This window comes from Cannabis sativa, chromosome 8 (assembly GCF_029168945.1).
Source record: "Cannabis sativa cultivar Pink pepper isolate KNU-18-1 chromosome 8, ASM2916894v1, whole genome shotgun sequence".
Taxonomy (NCBI): Eukaryota; Viridiplantae; Streptophyta; class Magnoliopsida; order Rosales; family Cannabaceae; genus Cannabis; species Cannabis sativa.
Genome location: NC_083608.1, coordinates 37,970,644 through 37,987,834, shown reverse-complemented (window position 1 = coordinate 37,987,834; position 17,191 = coordinate 37,970,644). Strand labels below are relative to the sequence as shown.

Here is a 17,191-nt window from a genome sequence, read left to right as displayed (position 1 = left end):
TGTCAAAACCTACTACTTTAACAATAAACAATTAGAAGAATATGCCCTCTAAATTAAATTACTACCAATTATGCACTCAGAATTAGAATAATTAATGCATATATTGTAGATAATTAGAATCCGATGATGCATATAAGGTAGACAAAGTATATACAAATCTATATATAGATTTAATTAATTTACGCATTTATATATATAGGTGTATGTCATAGAAATTAATTATCTATCTATACTATATATAAAAAAGTGAAGTTTGGGTCCAAAATTTGGTTTAAGTTATTTTGTTTGTTTGTGGTTTTGTTTGTTAGTGCATTAGTTCAATTACTCTCCACTTTGTTAATAAATTATTTTACATTAATCAATATTTATAATTTATTTTCATATTTTGGACCAAAACCTACTCTTTTATATTTAGTATATAAATTAATCAATATTTATAATTTATTTTCATTATTCCACTTTTAAATAAAACATTAAGAGATGCATTAATTAAAAAAAAAATCTTAACTAGTTGAAATTATGAAACTTGACCAGAGTTTCCTTAATTCGGCTTTTGTTCTATTCTTCAAATTAAGGCTTGCAACATCCACCAAATACAAAAAAGAGAAATATAATCTTTACCTAAGCCGCCTTCACCTGCTACACCTTCATTACAAAAACATATAAATATATACATATATATATAATATATGTGCTACGCACATAATTCAGGACAGTTTTTAGATATATATATACTTACAAATCAAAGTATATATATATATTTATATATTTTCTTTTTGAGTGATCACTCTCGCTCTCTGTCTTTGAACTTGACTTTATTTTCAACCAACAATATTAACTGAAACTCTCGAGCTCGGTCAACTTTAGCCATGGAGACTACATCTATCATCAAAGAAGGGTGGAAATGGTGCAACTATTTTTGCATCATATGCTGTATCATCTTTGTTTCTCTTTTCAACAGTAATCCCTACAACTCAAGCTTTTTTGATGTTCAAGAAATGAGTTTATCACCACCATTAGCGCCCAATGCATCGTCACACACTAACACTAGTACCCTGCCATTATTGGAGATATCAAGATCCCTTGGTAATAATAATGAGCAAGGCAACAGTAGTGACCAAAGAGAAGAACATTTATCAAGATCCATTGGTAATAATAATAATGAGCAATTCAGTAGTAGTGACGAACGAGAACATTGTAACATGTTTGAGGGAAAATGGATTTATGATCCGCAGGGAAGTCCTCTCTATGATAATTCGCGGTGTCGGTTCCTTAGCGAGCAAGTTAGCTGCAGGAGAAATGGCCGGTCTGACCATGAATATGAGAAATGGAGTTGGCAACCAAAAGGGTGTAACCTCCCAAAGTACGAAATTATATCTATCTAATTTGTTCAAGAACTTCTTTCTTTGTTTCTTGTGTTTTTTGAATGGATTTGTTTTAGTGTCTTGAAAAAAGATTAACAAGGTTGTTTGGTTTCTTTAAAGATTTAATGGCACGCAAGTATTGGAGAAGCTAAGAGGAAAGAGAGTTATCATTGTTGGAGACTCACTTAACAGAAACCACTGGGAATCATTGGCTTGTCTTCTCTACAGTTCTTTACCTCCTTCTCAAGCCTATGTTAGCCACGGTAGTAGCTCCTACAAAGTCTTTAGAGCAAAGGTAATATAGTTTGATCATTGCTTTCAATGCATAAATTGCTTTTTGAAACGGTGTGTTTGTTGACATGTTATGTTTCTTGCTATTTCATTATTTATAGGAGTATAAATGTACTGTGGAGTTTTATTGGAGCCCATACCTAGTGTATACTGAAGTGAACAAAACTAGTGGAGAACGTTCTCTGAGACTTGATAAACTTTCTGACTCCACTAAGTGGAAAGGAGCAGATGTCATGGTATTCAACACCGGTCACTGGTGGGATCATGGAGGCAAACACAGAGTGTGAGTATTGTTCACGTCTTCTCTTTTTGCTCTTTGGATTATCCTCTGCTTTCTCTGTTTCAGTCTTGAGATTTATAAGATATTAGCATAGATGCCCTTGAATTTTCTTGAAATGAGCTACTTGTTACCAAAATTTAGACGTTTTTCCTTTTGAAAAAATTATGGTTAAAGAAGCCGTCTTTAAGGTAATAAAAATGTGCAGGAAAAACATGTCGAAAACCTGGAAACAAATGGAGGAGGAGGGTGAGTTCGAATTACAGATGGCCATGGAGACTTGGTCTCGTTGGGTTGATACAAACGTGGATGCGACCAAAACAAGAGTCTTCTTTCGTAGCATTTCACCAGAACACAAAGGAAAAGTATTTTGCTACAATCAAACACAACCCATCATGGACGATTCTTACCTCCCTCCCTATCCGAAACGAATTGTAGAGATTGTGGAAAGAGCCATTCTGACAATGAAGACTCCAGTAACTTATTTGAACATCACCAACTTGTCTGGGACCAGAAAAGATGCACATCCAAGTATTTACAAAGCAAAGCAGGGAATGAAATTGATGGAGTCTCAGCATAAAAAGCCTGAAACTTTTGCTGATTGTAGCCACTGGTGTTTGCCTGGAGTACCAGATACCTGGAACAGGTTACTGTTGGCGATTCTCTTGGAAACCCCAGACAGCACTAGTTAATATTTAGTTGTTCCTTTTTTTTTTTTTTTTTTTTGGTTCAGAGCAGTAGTCAAAAACAATAAAAGTTGTGCATACTAGTTGGAAAGCTTATGCCAAAATCATTCCTTGATCTAAAACATAATGCATAGCTTTCCCATAATAAAGTTTACTCATTCATTTGACTTGTACGTGCACAGTGAAAAATGGAATCAAACCATGCTTCCTTACTTCACTACCCTCTTGTCTACTAATACTGTGTTTAATATGATTCAATGTAATTCATCAGCAAGGATTACCTGTCAGTTTTTTACTATATAAAACACTGTTGCCCATTTAGGCAGCTTTGAATGAATAAAAACGAGTATAGGGTATGGCGTAAGCTTCATTACTCACTAACCTTAGCTAATCACGAGTTAAAGCATAGAGCAGATAAGGGGGACCAGCAAACGAAAGTACTTACACAACATAATAAGGTTGAGTCAACAAAGTCGAAAACAGGGTAGACACTAGAGTAGTTTTTTATCAGGTTCCTACAGTAAATGGAACTAGCAAACACTCTCGATCATAGGAGTCTTAGTTGCTAAAATTTATTTACCATTTTAGGGAGCTTTGCCCTGTTTACTATATATTAAGCAGGATGCCAAAATATGGCTCTCAATGCTAGTGTCCAGCAAAGCAAGGTAGAAATATTATTTACACATGGTAAATCTAAAGAAGTTCCCATTCAGATTCACAAGAATCACGCCGTGGTAATATATTCGTCCCTGCATTCATCGTTGCTGTTAAAGCCTCTCGAGATTCTTGACTCAATCTTTTGTCATCCTCATACTGCAAGGCAAGCTTTTTATACTCCTGCTTTCTTGATGACCTCATTCTAGAATATAGAGCTTCACGAATTTTCTTCTGAAACCGAACAAAAAGGATATATATATATATATATATATTAATTTCAGATGACTAAATAGGGTGTGTGTGTGTGTGTGAGTGCATGTATCGGTATGCTTGTCTGTGTGAGCAAAATGATAAGAACCTTGTAAGGCCTCCATTTATGTTCTGGTTGAGGAGGAAAACTTAGTTCATTTTCATAAACCAGCACACAAGTTTCCTCAAGTTTCATCTTATCACTTTGTTGAACAGTCTCTGCTCCGTTTTCAGTAGCAGTCTCAGTTTTACTTGCATCAAGATTCCAGTCAAATAATATCCCTGAAGAATTTAACAGCGATCAGTTAAAATTACAATGAAAGAAAGGAAAGATATGGAAAGTACCATGCAACCATACCCAAAATAGTTTAAAGAAAGCTAAAGAAGACATAATATGGAAATAATTTTGTACTTTGAAGATTTCGTAAATGAAAAATACTACAAATTTTATAAGCTCTTAAAGATTGACATCAGACATGGAGAACATACAATATGACATTATTGAGAAGAAAAGAAAATGCATTGTGTATAACATTTGTAGGGGTGAGCAAGGTAGTACATGGATGAGATGCAAAGGCATCCTCATCAGTACATTTTAATGATCTGCACTTGCCAATCTGGAAATCAAAACAGAGCAAGCAAAGAGACAAAAACAATAAAGTTATATACACCCAGGGAATAGTTACCATTTGATTCTGCTGATAAGCCACTATTGAGTTGAATTAGCATCTCCTCTCCACTGTTTCCAACTGAGTTCAGCGAGATGATCTCAATTGATGATTGACAGTCCTCAGATATACATTCCTTTTCATTTTCAATTTTATCACTACTTTCTACCACAGAGTCAAGCTTCATACCATCCTCCATGAATGGGATTGTCATTGTACCCCTTTGATCCCTTGAAGCTTCATGAATTTCTTTTATAAATTCACAGCATGATACTCCGCTCAAATATTTTTCTGGTCTGCTTGTATATGATACATCAGTTAACTTTTCTTGACTTAGACTAACACCCATGTTTGAAGTATTGCGCTCATCAAGATGTCGTCTTGAACCCAACTCAGAATATACGCCTTTTACACAATCCTCAGAAGGTCTACATGAATCATCTACATCATCACGTACATGAAAAGATGGTGCAAGGCCAACATCTTCGCCAATATCAGGAGTTATCTTTGATGTCTTAGTTAACTGCTCATCATCAGCCTTAGCATGCTCTTTTTTCTTCATTACATTTGGTTTTCTACCATTTCGTTCACCAGAATCTTGTTCAATAATAAAACCACATGGTGATATTTTCTCAGAATCTAAGGAAGATGGTGGAAGCAAATCTTGCAATACATCTGAATAAAACCTTTTCATACTAGCCCCAACAGTCTGCACCTGATTCTCAACATATTTGACTGTATCCTGTCCAAAAAATAAAGCATGGACCGCAACAATGTTAATGTTAATGAAAGTATAAGGGTCCCTAGTTCATAATTGCGTACCAAATATGACATTAAAACTTAAATATATTCATAATAGATGAGATAAGGGCTCTCATAAACTATCTTCCAATAACAAATAAACAATCACATGAGAACAGGTCAACAAAAGGGGAAAAGGAGGGACAGTCATGATATAGATTAGCCTGCAAAGACCATGAAAAGCATACCTGGTACATAATTTCTTCCACCTCTAAGCACATAGCTTCAAATTTCTCATATACATTCCCAACCCAAGTTATTCCTTGTACATCCATTGTTGAACTTTCCAAAATTCTGCTATTCTATACTGATAATTAGTTTCTTCTCTGAGTGGATACTTTTCATCTGAAAGAAATTTCAAAAAGATCAATAGAAGCTTCAGCCGAAAGAATTCTAAAATCTTTAAAAATGGTTTTAGTGCAGCAGAGAATAAATGTAATGACCAGTTTAGCATAACAACTGATACAAGTCAGGCACCATGTCAAAAGGTAGAACAACTGTAATACAGAAAAGAAAATTGTATCAATAGCATCTAACAGATACTGCTGAAAGAAAACAATTGTCAACCTTAGTATAAACAGAAGCAAAGAAAATGGGTTTTCCTCCCTAAAAATTCCCAGCCTCAAAATCACATCATTCCATTAACAACCACTTGAACCTTGATTCCCTGTATGAAAACCCTAAATCATTATACTATTCATCCCTGGAAACTTCATATTTCCACTAACAGAAAAAGTACTATTTAGTACTCTCCTGTCTATTTGGCAGATAGAGCTATTTATGGACAATAGTACAAAGATAAGAGCAATAAGAACCACACGAAGTTCAGGAATAACAAGCCACTTAACACACAAAACATTACATCAATATCAAATTATATATAAAAAGTTAATTTACAAATGCAATTCAGTACCCAAAGTATAATTTAATCAGAAAAATAAAATATAAAAAAAAAATTATCAGCAAGAACACAGGAAGAAGAAAGAAAAATCCCTTTTGTATATTTTCTCTTTGATAATGAAGCTTTGATGATAACTCAGAAAATTAAAGCTTAAAACTTACACGTAATGAAAGATGAAAGCCCAGAAGCCAAAAGCTTGTGAAGTCATAGATTATGGCTAAAACCCAGTTTAGCTTTGCTTGTAAAGCTCCTAGGTATGAAATATGATCACGCGAAGTAGAAAGAGAATATATATAAATATATATATTATGTGTGGATGATTAGAGGAGGGAGGGGAGAGAGAAGCAGTAAAGCAACAACATTATACAACAAACTACACAATAATAGTCTTTCAATTAAAGAATCAAATCAAATATCCAAAGTAAAGGTAAAAGGTGGCTTGGGCTTCTTCGACCTTACATCTGACACGTGTTGATCAGAAAATAACTAAATAATAATAAAATGGTGGAATTGTTTTTTTTTTTTTTTTTTTTGAGGAAAATGATGGAATTGTATATGATTATTGAGATGAGAAACTGATAAATGAAATGACGTAGTAATTCATTTAAGCCTAGTGGGTGTGGGTCCCCTTCCCCTCTTCAGTTTCAGCAACTTGGAGTATTGGAGTCTTGATAGTGGCTTTATTAATTCATTTGTGCCTTTGAAAGATTGGTTTGGTGCTCGTGTCAAAAAGGTTTGGTCTTTAATGGGAAAGGTTCAATTATTTTTTAATTTGTATATAAAATGGTATTTTTAATAAATTAGAGGCTTTTTTATATGAAAAATTAAAATTGGAAACTCAATAAGTGGGAGTACTAGGAATTGACCCCCCCTATCTTCACAGGGCCAGGTTCTCATGCCCTACATCAATACAAAGTGTCATATAGTGGGAGAGGCTTGTTACTGAGGAGTAATGCATGCTTACTGTCTAGCAGCGTGCTGTTTCATGCCACACCCACAAAGGGTCATTTTGTAAGATGAGTAATTGAGTATGGTGCTTACTTGATCACCTTATTGAGGTTGGGTTGGGAGATACCTTGGTGGTGACACTTTCTATTTAGCTTTATTTGTAAAAAAAAAATCACTTAGCAAAGCTAATATCATATATGTTTCTTGAAATTTTTTAAAACCTTTCAGGAGTGACTTGGTGACTTGTGAAGCACTTTGTAACCAATTGTATACTTATTTACCTTATTAAGGTCATATAATAATAAAATGATATTTATTCATACTTCTTTGTGTATGATTTTATGCTGTCTGTGTGTTGTCTTTGTTAAGTCATTGTGTGTCATTTATCTATGTGTCTACTTATAAGTTGTGTAAGATTAATTATTAGAATAACTTATGTTGTGTTTGCTCATACATTAATTGTAGTTGCACTTAATATATATCGTGCCTAACCTTTGAGTTTGTTTGCCTCTCAGCATGTTTCGGTTGACTTGCTAGTTCGATGTGCCAGCAAGTGTCGCACGTCTCATCTACTTGGGAGTGTCTAATAGCTAGTCCGTGACACCTAGCACTACTTTAAGATAGCGTCTTACAAATTATAAATCACAAACTTCTCACACATTAAAAATTTTGAGAAGTAATTTTTTTCTAGTTCTTAAATTTATCAAATTTTCTAGTTAATAATTATAGTCTTTCCCTAAAATTATTGCATTTGTGGATTTTATTTCTAAGAATTCACTTTGAATTATAGTAATAGTAATTGTAAATGTATCTTTTTTTTCTTTTTCTTTTTTGAACATTCCATTTATTTTTATCATTAAGTTGGTATGTCTAAAAATTTCAAATTGTACAATATTAACATCACATCAGTATTAAGTAATACAATAACAACATTAACAAGCAGTTTAAAAATGATAATCAGAATACAACAAAAGAAATACATTTGCAATGATTGATATAATTCCAATGAAATTTTTATAACATAACAAAGTTCAAAAGTCAAGATTCTATGAAATTCTAATAAAGATGATCTTATTTCTCCTTGATAATATAATTTATTGTGAAATCAAGTTATTATGTATAATTATTTATCAAATACTTGTCAAAAAGTTGTTTTGAACTTAGCTTATTAGTATTTACTGTTGCTGTGACTAATCACTATTAATAACCTATTCAGACATCTTTCTTTTTTTTCCTTTTTAACAAACTGCTAAGAAAGTCACTTATTTTCTGACTTGATTAGCAAAATAAAGCAACAATAATTGTCATATTTAGGTTTATAGGGTGAAACAGTGAAAGACACCAAGTTGCAATTTATGTTTATTTTTTCTGGTTTGCCAAATTGTACAATATTAGAAATTTCTATATCACTTGGGTTGGGTGGGCAGACTTATTTGTCTCAAAGTAAATTCACATTGGTAATATTTAGCCTGATATACACCAAATCAACAAGATCTTTGAGGGTGTTAAACCACCACAAACACCAAATCTAACAGAAAACCACAGTGAAAGAAAAATTCGGGTATTCTTAGTATGGTTATGTATGTTCCCCCCTAATATTTAAATATTAACCAGCAGTTTGAAAATCTCCAAAATCATCATCTGGTACATCTGTGCTTTGATTTTCTGATGAATCTGTATTGTTCGAATCATCTTTCTTTGGTACTACAACTCCATCTTTAGAAGCTTCCTCGAGATTGAAAGATGTTGGAAAGTTCGGAGAAGACTTCTGACCAGTAGCAGAAGGTGAAAGCGGAGCAGGGGGAGGTGGCGGAGGTTTGATACAAATCTTGGGCTCTTTTTTGGTATCACCCTTATTCTCAGGTGATGAATTGTTCGAACCTTGCTCAAAAAACTTGGACTTGACATTTTGACCACTTCTCTGTTAAAACCCAAACCAGATATTCAATTAGCATACTCCCAAGGAATATTCAGTCATCATTATAAAGACATTTACAGGGAAATAAAAATGCAGTTTACATTGTTTTTTAATTGCAGAACAAGAGTCTCGCCATCTTTCAAGCTGTAATCAACTGACGATGTTCTCTGAAATTCCTGCTCCATCTTCTCTGCAGTCTTCTTCTTGTCCAGGTATCTTGAATCAAACAGGATGGTATTAGTTGATCATTAAAAAGTTGGACAAAAACCATAAGTTTAAAAATTAGGAAGGGGAGGATACTTCATATGATCATGCAGAGCAGCTTGGAAGTCATAAGCTTCTGTTCTTTCTCTAAAACCAATGCCAATAAAAGCATGCCGAAGACGACCATCTGCATAAATTTCAAACTATTACACTGATAGATGAAAACCGAACCCGAAATGAAAACTGGCAAAAAGTGGCATCATCGAGTGGGGTTATTACTACCTAGAGAATCAAATCCAAAAAATTCGGTTAAACAGTTGGAGAAAAGAAGATTTAGAAGGGCCATTGAACATCGCTAAGGTATACAAAAAGTTTCTTCCAGAGAAGCAATTATTCAATTATGATACGTAATTGATTTTGTTGACAGATAAATTTAGAGTATACAAAAGAAAGAAATCCCTATGTTATTTTGTTTCACAAAATTTTGTCTCCCATGGAACAAATGGAAGATCTCAAATTATAATCCCAGGAAACTAACTCACCAATGTTCTCCTCCACTCGAAGAACAAAATATCTGCATATAAAACAATAAATATTTAGACATTCCTACAGATAAATTTCAATGAAAATAAAACTGAAGTACCACAAGCTGAAGAAAAAATGATTTCCAAGTATTGAAATGAGGATCTAATAAAAGAGCCTAACCTACTGCTATCGATTACAGGTTCCACTGGATGCGGCTCTCCGTTTCTCAAAAATGCCCGAGCATATAATTCACCTACCATGAAAAATAGCAAGTTACGGTAAAATAATCAAACATATTAATATATGAAAAAAGAAGAAGATAACAATGGATTATATCTCCATCTTAGAATAAGTACAGCAAATTCTCACCAGTCTCCTTATCTTCAAGTCTGATGATGCACTCCTCTCCTTTGCTACTGACTTTCAATACACCCTGCCATGCCCACTTGTTCACATCCCACTCATCAGCCCTGAAATGAACTTTTTGGACATAAAAATCCATCTATATAATATAACAAGTGTAAGATTATTTCAGTAGGTTCCATTGCTGAAGACTATTTGCAGCTTATTTAAATTTCTTTTTTACAGGGTTATGCTGAAAAATATATTACCCAAAATGAACAAAATAAAATTCTGCATATGAAACAATGATAATCAAGACACAATATGGTTATGGTCTACATGTTACCGAAATTTCAAAGAAATAAAGAAGCAGACCTCGAATAACAGGTTTTAAAAAGCACTTCTACTGTTCTACAGTTCACATTTACAATATTAACATTGAATTTAGTTTTTGTTTTCGTTTTTTTTTCTGATTTGGGCCTTTCTTTGGCAGATCATAAGATGTTTAGCCTAGTCCACGAAATCTTTTTTCCATCATTTCACACACAATGTGTCTAATGCATAGTAAGTATCCTCAATTTTAATAAAAGCATAACAAAAACCTGTAGGAAGCTGCTGTTTTCCTCGGCGGTATCTGCAGAAAGAGCATAAAAGAACTCAGCTTAACACTTTCACATTCATTAATATTTAAAAAGAAAATAAAATGGAAGACTGAATAATTGCCACTATCAATTACTTGACCCACAACATTCAAATTATTATGTAATTTATAATGACATAACATATCAGTAGTTCAAGCAAATAAATGTTGCCCACATTTCAAGTTATCAACAAGTACATAAAGAACCCTATGATCCAATCTCCCAAAAACATCTTGTTACTAAAATACCACAATCAACTAAAAAGCTTGAATCTTGATCTTGTAAACGAAATGCATGCAATTATAGCTGTTCAATCATGAGGAAACCTCATCAAATTATCAATTAACAGTTAGGGTCGAATCTCGAAAAACCCATTGAGGAAAATCCAATAAATCTTACCATATAGACATAACACTCGGAGACTTGATAGAGAACAAGCTCCAAAGCCTCCGTGTCCTCCTCTTCTACCCTTTCTTGATCATTTGGACCCTTCTGTTCTTTCTCCATTTCGGAAAGACACCCAGATTGATCTGATTCCAAGAAGAACTTTCCTGAGGTCGCAATTAGATGGGTATTTCTCGAAACCAACTGGGTTTTTCACGAATTAACAAATCGATGTGAAGAAGGTTCGGTCTCCCTATGTGTGTCTACTCGGTTTTACTAAGACCATCATTAGAGACTTGTGTAGTACTATGTTACTCTTCTAAACAACTGTACGCTCGGGAACCGTTTGATCGATGGATAATACAATCAGAGCCGTCAGATTCTACAACTTTGTGTTGCTTTAGGGAAGAGAAATGACGGTCCTGATGGGGTTGGGACAGATGGGTTGGTACAACTAGAAGATTAGCTTTGCTTGAATTTTAAGGAAGGCAAATTACAAAAACTAGCAACACACTTTTGGATAACATCCTTCAAAATATACAACTAATTATTTATTTTATTTTTTTTAATAATTAGCAATTTTGCCTTTGAACTTTCGACAATACTGATTTTAGCTCCTAAAATATAGGACTTGTTAAGAATTCTTCCTTGAATTTTTACATTTATAGAAATTTAGTTTTTATGTTAAGTTCCGTCCCATTATTTCGTTTAAATGATGACGTGTCTTTATCAATTAGCAACTTTGTCCCTAAACTTTGATAACTATCAAATTGTACCCCCTCAAAATAAAAATGAGAAAGATTCAACATTTTTTTAATAAATCTTAAAAAATTAATTTAAATCTTAAGAAAAAAAATTATTTTGAATAATTAAGAAAATTAAAAAAAAAAGAAAAAAAATTAAAATTTTAAAACTAATTAAGTGATATAAAAAAATTACTTATTTTTTATTAGAAAATTCATTTAGATATTAATATAAAATATATTAATAATTTAGTTTTTATAAAAACTAAATTTTACGAGAACAAACTTGAGAATATTTTATTTTTATCAAAAATGTAAATCTATTTAAGTAAACATAGCATTTTTTAGTTTAATTTATAACTTTTTTTTTTAAATAATTTTATATTTTTATTGAATTTTTAATTATCTTTCTTTATTTATTAATATATGAGTTTATAAATATAAATAAGTTTGATTTTTTCTTCAAAAATTTTAGTTAATTTAAATTATTTATTAGATTCTTAATAATTTTAGTGTGATTTTTTAAAATACGTATTTATACATAAAATAAAGTTTGAAAATATTTTTTAGAAATAATTTAAGTTTTATTAAATAAAATTAATATTTTTTAATTAATTTAAATTTTTATTATTTTTTTCTAAATTAATAGAATATTATAATTGCTTTAATAAAATAGAATATTATAATTTTTAAAATTATTTTTTTTAATAAAAGGGGGAAAATTGTATTGGCAAAATTCAGTGAGTAAAAATATTAATTTTTAACGGTAAAAGAAGCGGAACCTAACAGAAGGGGCATAATTATGTATCTATTATATTTTAGGGAGAATTTTTAACAAGCCGTATATTTTTTAGGGCAAGATCAGACAATGTCAAAAGTTTTAAGAGTAAAAATGCTAATTATTCTTTTTTTTTAATCTCAAATGTTAACATTGCTCCATATATATTTATTCTTTTCAAATATATTAACTTTCTTCAATTTTTTAAATTTCTATACATTTTATATATATAATATTAATATATCTAGGTATAAAACCAAAAGCAATTAATTAATATATGTTGCTCCAAAATTCGCCCAAAATACGTGGACCAGTCAAGAGGGGACACGTGGATCAGATAACTTGGAAAGATTTGCTAAGTCTTTTTATGCCACCAGGAAGCGCTATTAGCATGGGTCCCGGAGGAGACACCCGGAGTACAAGTTACTCCTGGAAGCTAGTATAGCGTGAAGGCCCTCCGGGATGTGTCAGGTCTCTCCCGAGAAATCAAGTCGCATTTAATGCCGCATGGGAGGAAGCGTGTTGGACCGTAACACGCAATAAAGTCCGACGGCACAACCCCCGAACAAGCGGCTACAAGAATGATCATTTAAGTCTAGCGACGGCTACTCTGCGAAGAGTCACGTCAATCATAAGACAAAAAGGACATTCTCCATAAAAACCCTACAGCACCTAGGGATTTGACCATGCATCACCCATGGTATATTCATCGGAAATGCCCAACTTTATGGATACTTACAGACACATGTGTAAGAACAATTCTAGGAATTATCCCACCAAAACACTATAAATACCCCCTCAAAGCTCATTTAATGGGGTCGGAGAATCTTGGTTGCAAAAGAGCAAGAAGAGAAAAAACTCACCAAGAACATTCTCTGTATTTAAGAGAAAAACATTCTCTCAAGTGTAGAATCTGTATTAAATACATCCATTAATAGCAGTGGCTTGTGGACTAAGGCTCATTAACGCCCCAACCACGTAAAAAGTCTTCATTTCACTTTCTTACAGCTCATTATTATAATTATATTTTAATAGTTGCCGAAAACCTCGGTTAACATTTTGGTGCTTTCATTGAGAGCTGAGGAAAGCTGCTTCACAAAAAGCATTTAACTTCACGATAATGGTGGAGACAAGAGCTACACGTCATCCTCGCCCTCTAGAAGACGCTCAAGATCCCAATGAGGAAGATGTAGCCTCAAGGGCAGCAGAGGAGTCCGAGGAAGAAGAAGAAGGAATAGTTCCCGATGAAAACCACGAGGAACACCTTGACGAGTATGCTTATGATGATGGAAGCTACCAAGAGCTGGTGCTCCTCAGACAAAAAGCTATCGATCATGAAGCTGAGATCGAAGCTCAGAAAGTGCAAAATCAAAAAATGCATGAAGTGATGCTAGCCATGCAGAAAGCCATGGAGGCAAACTCGGTATTCACGTGCATCCCAAGGCGATGGCCGCCGGACTCGACGGGGAGCCGCCGACGTCTTCGCCTAATTCCAAGAAGAAAGGCTAGGGAACCTAGCCCTATAAGGCACCCGGCTGAGGAAAACCACACAAAAAACCCTACTTCTGCCCCTGGTCGAAAGAAAAAGGCGCAGGATCCGCGAAAGGTCCGCTCGGATTTCCCTAAAGGGAAAGGTCCGCAGAGGGGCAAGCCCCAAAGAGGGAGTCTTGGCCCTCAGGATCGAGGGGACCGAAAAGCGTTTCCGTGCACCAGAACCGTGGGTAGGGGAAGAGGAGGACAGAGATGTCCACCCATTGATCTGAGACATCAAATCAATGGGAATCAAGGTGACCTCCGGGATCACCTTGACCAAAAAAGATACGGACCCGTAGTCTCCTCGGGTGCATCAGAACGAAGGGATTATGGCGAGCTTGCCATACTTCGAAAAGATATTGCCCGAGTCTCCCGGAGGCAGAAGGGAGATGACTCCGACTCGGACAGTGAGGATCGGGAGCCTTGTGCCAAACATATCCTGGAGGCGGAGCTCCCTAAAAACTTCAAGATGCCCGAGATGGCGGCATATACTGGGAACTCCGACCCCAGTGATCACTTGTCACGATTCAACCGAGTCATGACGGTCATGCGGGTCGGCAATGACGCCAAATGCTTATGCTTCCCCCTCACTCGAGCGGATCGGCGGAGGAATGGTTCAAGAAATTGGAACCGGGATCGGTAGGATGTTGGAACAAACTCCAAACCAACTTCCGAGACAATTTGTCGCCGCCGGGAAGGTCAACTTGGAGGTTAGTGCCTTGACCAACATCAAGCAACCGCCCACCGAGACCTTGAAGAATTACATCAAGAGGTTCCGAGAGGAAGCCTCGAAGACCAAGAAGGTCGACGACGGACAACAGCTTGCGCTTCTCCAAGCAGGAATCCGCACTGGGACTCCCTTCTGGAACGAATTACAGCAAGAAGGCGCTGCTAGCCTTCAGGATTTCCGAAGCGAGTCCAAAAATATATTAACCTCGAAGAAGCCCGCATCGTGGCTTACGGAGGCTATTATCCCACCGGATAGCAGGATACATGCCGGGAGTATCGCCCTCGGCATCGTCCCGACCGCGACCCCTCCGATAAGTGGCATACGGTTTTACGCTACTCCCGGATACGCCTGTGGCCAAGCTTTGCCCCCGCATCTTCCCATTACGGCAACCCGTCCGGGTGAATGGACGGACTCCTTCACGAGCCGCCCCGACCGCTAGCTTAACGTGCCCTACCCGGGGGTCGAGAAGCAAAAGGTCTTCCAAGGGCAAGACCCGAACGGAGAGAAGCGCCAAAAGAAGGGGTACACACCCCAATACACCCAAGTACACGAGCTCACGGACTCTCGGGAACGTGTATATTTTGCCACAAGGTAGAATACGCACTACGGAGACCCCACCATTGTACAGAGACGGCTCCGGAGAGATCCGAGTAAAAGGTGCGAGTACCACAACGACATTGGCCACAGCACCAATGAGTGTAAAAATCTCAAAGATGAGATTGAGAATCTGATCCGTTTGGGCCACCTCTATGAGTGGATCAAAAATAGGTTGTCCCACCTTAACCCGGGGCAGGTGGCAGGGGGTATGCCTTCGGGAACACCGGGGTACAGCAGAGTATTGCCTCCACCGCTCCCGCAGTGTGACACCCAAGATATACCCGGACTACCGCCCCGGCCTAATGGACGGGTAGCCATGATCTCCGGAGGTCCCCATATCGGAGGAAACACTCGAAAGGAGCGAAAGAGATATGCCGAGGCCGCAAGACACAGTGAGGTGTGGGAGGTCACTCAACTCCCAGCTCAAAGGCCTCGGCTAATGGACCAACCCATAACGTTCACGGAAGAAGACGCCAAGACGGTGCGTTGTCCTCATCACGACCCGCTGGTCGCGTAGACCCCCATCGCAAATAAAGTGGTGGCTAGGGTCCCGATTGACAATGGAAGTTCCGTGAACTTGCTCTTCAAAGAAGCCTTCACCGCGATAGGGTTGGCCGACCGGACCTCTCTCCTAGTGGATCGCGGCTCACGGGGTTTAACGGGACAACGCTAATCCCGATGGGAAAAGTCGGGCTCCCGGTTACTCCCGTGCCCGGATACCCCCAAAGCACATTCAAGTATTGCACCTTCGTGGTGGTAGACCGTCCAACAGCCTACAACGCAATCTTAGGCCGACCGGCCCTCGTCGACTTTGGTGCAATAACTTCAATCCGACACCTATGCCTAAAATTCCCTACCCCGGAAGCCGGAGTCGGAACGGTGAGGGGAAATCAAGGAGAGGCCAGGCAATGTTATAATGTTGCCACCCACTTGCCAGTACTCATGGTCCGGGGCCCCCGAGATAGAGAAGGCCGAAGAAGACGAGCCGGATCCTCGCATAGGATCCGAAAGGGTCGTAGAACCAATGGAGGACGTCGAAGAAATACCAGTGTGCGACGACGACTCCACCAAAGTACTCCGGATAGGGAGAAGCCTAGATCCGGAGGAAAAAGATAAAATAATAAAAACACTGAAGGGCGCCATCGACATTTTTGCATGGCGCCAAGAAGACATGACCGCATCGGCCCTCATGTCATCACCCATGTACTCAATGTCAACCCGGACATGCCCCCGTACGCAAAAAGAGACGCCCACTCTACTCGGTGAAAGCCGAGGCCTTAGAGAAAGAGGTGGATAAACTTTTGTCCAATAGCATGATCCGCGACGTATACTATCCGAATGGCCGGCCAATCCTGGCCCCGGTGCCCAAGCCAAACGGGACTTGGCGGGTTTGTATAGATTTCACGGATCTAAACAAAGCCCGCCCAAAGGATCGCTTTCCGCCGCCCAGATCGACTCGCATGGTGGACGCCACGTCCGGATTTAAGCCGCCGTCTTTCATGGATGCCTATGCCGGGTACAACCAAATAAAAATGCATACGGCGGACCGAGTGCACTAGCTTCAGGACCGATAAGGGGGTATACTGTTACCTAGTCATGCCTTTCGGACTGAAAAACGCTGGAGCAACCTATCAAAGAATGGTTAACCGGATGTTTAAAAGCCTCCTGGGACGAAACATGGAAGTATATGTAGACAACATGCTCGTCAAATCCAAAGCATGCAACAGCCATGCAAGCGACTTAGAAGAATGTTTCGAAGTCGTCCGGAGATACGGCATGAAACTCAATCCGAAAAAATGCACCTTCGGGGTCAAGTCGGGAAAATTCCTGGGCTTCATAGTCAGCCAAAGGGGGATCGAGGCGAACCCGGAGAAAATCCAAGCTCTCCTGGACATGCCATCCCCCAAGAAACATAAGGACGTGCAAAGTTTGACCGGAAAGGTAGCCGCACTGA

The 17,191-nt window shown here is 37.3% G+C and overlaps 3 protein-coding genes across 4 annotated transcripts; 1 reads left to right on the top strand and 2 right to left on the bottom strand.

Moving 5' to 3' along the window:
- Positions 1 to 597: 597 nt before the first annotated feature.
- On the top strand, positions 598 to 2,905 carry LOC115701056 (protein trichome birefringence-like 1). Its single transcript, XM_030628747.2, has 4 exons — positions 598 to 1,363; positions 1,485 to 1,659; positions 1,757 to 1,938; positions 2,141 to 2,905. Exons 1-4 carry the CDS (start codon positions 870 to 872, stop codon positions 2,622 to 2,624), a joined length of 1,335 nt encoding a protein of 444 aa, XP_030484607.2. The 5' UTR covers positions 598 to 869; the 3' UTR covers positions 2,625 to 2,905.
- Positions 2,906 to 3,040: 135 nt separating this feature from the next.
- On the bottom strand, positions 3,041 to 6,466 carry LOC115701061 (uncharacterized). 2 transcript variants are annotated; one of them, XM_061102896.1, is made up of 6 exons: positions 6,056 to 6,341; positions 5,561 to 5,660; positions 5,182 to 5,338; positions 4,211 to 4,934; positions 3,634 to 3,806; positions 3,041 to 3,506 (listed from the first exon to the last, which is right to left on the bottom strand). In XM_061102896.1, the coding sequence occupies exons 3-6, from the start codon at positions 5,266 to 5,268 to the stop codon at positions 3,312 to 3,314; spliced, it is 1,179 nt and encodes a 392-aa protein (XP_060958879.1). In that variant the 5' UTR covers positions 5,269 to 5,338; positions 5,561 to 5,660; positions 6,056 to 6,341; the 3' UTR covers positions 3,041 to 3,311. The 2 variants fall into 2 exon arrangements, with proteins under 2 accessions (XP_060958879.1, XP_030484611.2); XM_030628751.2 differs by lacking the exon at positions 5,561 to 5,660 and having other exon boundaries at positions 6,056 to 6,466.
- A 1,713-nt stretch (positions 6,467 to 8,179) lies between these two features.
- Positions 8,180 to 11,370, bottom strand: LOC115701066 (uncharacterized protein At1g03900). Its single transcript, XM_030628758.2, has 8 exons — positions 10,872 to 11,370; positions 10,434 to 10,465; positions 9,859 to 9,959; positions 9,670 to 9,742; positions 9,507 to 9,538; positions 9,061 to 9,151; positions 8,862 to 8,976; positions 8,180 to 8,763 (listed from the first exon to the last, which is right to left on the bottom strand). The coding sequence occupies exons 1-8, from the start codon at positions 10,977 to 10,979 to the stop codon at positions 8,449 to 8,451; spliced, it is 867 nt and encodes a 288-aa protein (XP_030484618.2). The 5' UTR covers positions 10,980 to 11,370; the 3' UTR covers positions 8,180 to 8,448.
- Between the last annotated feature and the right edge of the window lie 5,821 nt (positions 11,371 to 17,191).

Coding starts and splice junctions, on each gene's coding strand:
- LOC115701056 (XM_030628747.2), top strand. CDS start 870: ATGGAGACTACATCTATCATCAAAGAAGGGTGGAAATGGTGCAACTAT. Junction 1,364..1,484: donor AAAGGGTGTAACCTCCCAAA/GTACGAAATTAT, acceptor GTTTCTTTAAAG/ATTTAATGGCACGCAAGTAT. Junction 1,939..2,140: donor CATGGAGGCAAACACAGAGT/GTGAGTATTGTT, acceptor AAAAATGTGCAG/GAAAAACATGTCGAAAACCT.
- LOC115701061 (XM_030628751.2), bottom strand. CDS start 5,268: ATGGATGTACAAGGAATAACTTGGGTTGGGAATGTATATGAGAAATTT. Junction 4,935..5,181: donor TGGAAGAAATTATGTACCAG/GTATGCTTTTCA, acceptor TTTTTTGGACAG/GATACAGTCAAATATGTTGA. Junction 3,507..3,633: donor ATAAATGGAGGCCTTACAAG/GTTCTTATCATT, acceptor GTTCGGTTTCAG/AAGAAAATTCGTGAAGCTCT.
- LOC115701066 (XM_030628758.2), bottom strand. CDS start 10,979: ATGGAGAAAGAACAGAAGGGTCCAAATGATCAAGAAAGGGTAGAAGAG. Junction 10,466..10,871: donor CCGAGTGTTATGTCTATATG/GTAAGATTTATT, acceptor CTCTTTCTGCAG/ATACCGCCGAGGAAAACAGC. Junction 9,152..9,506: donor TCGAGTGGAGGAGAACATTG/GTGAGTTAGTTT, acceptor AAATTTATGCAG/ATGGTCGTCTTCGGCATGCT.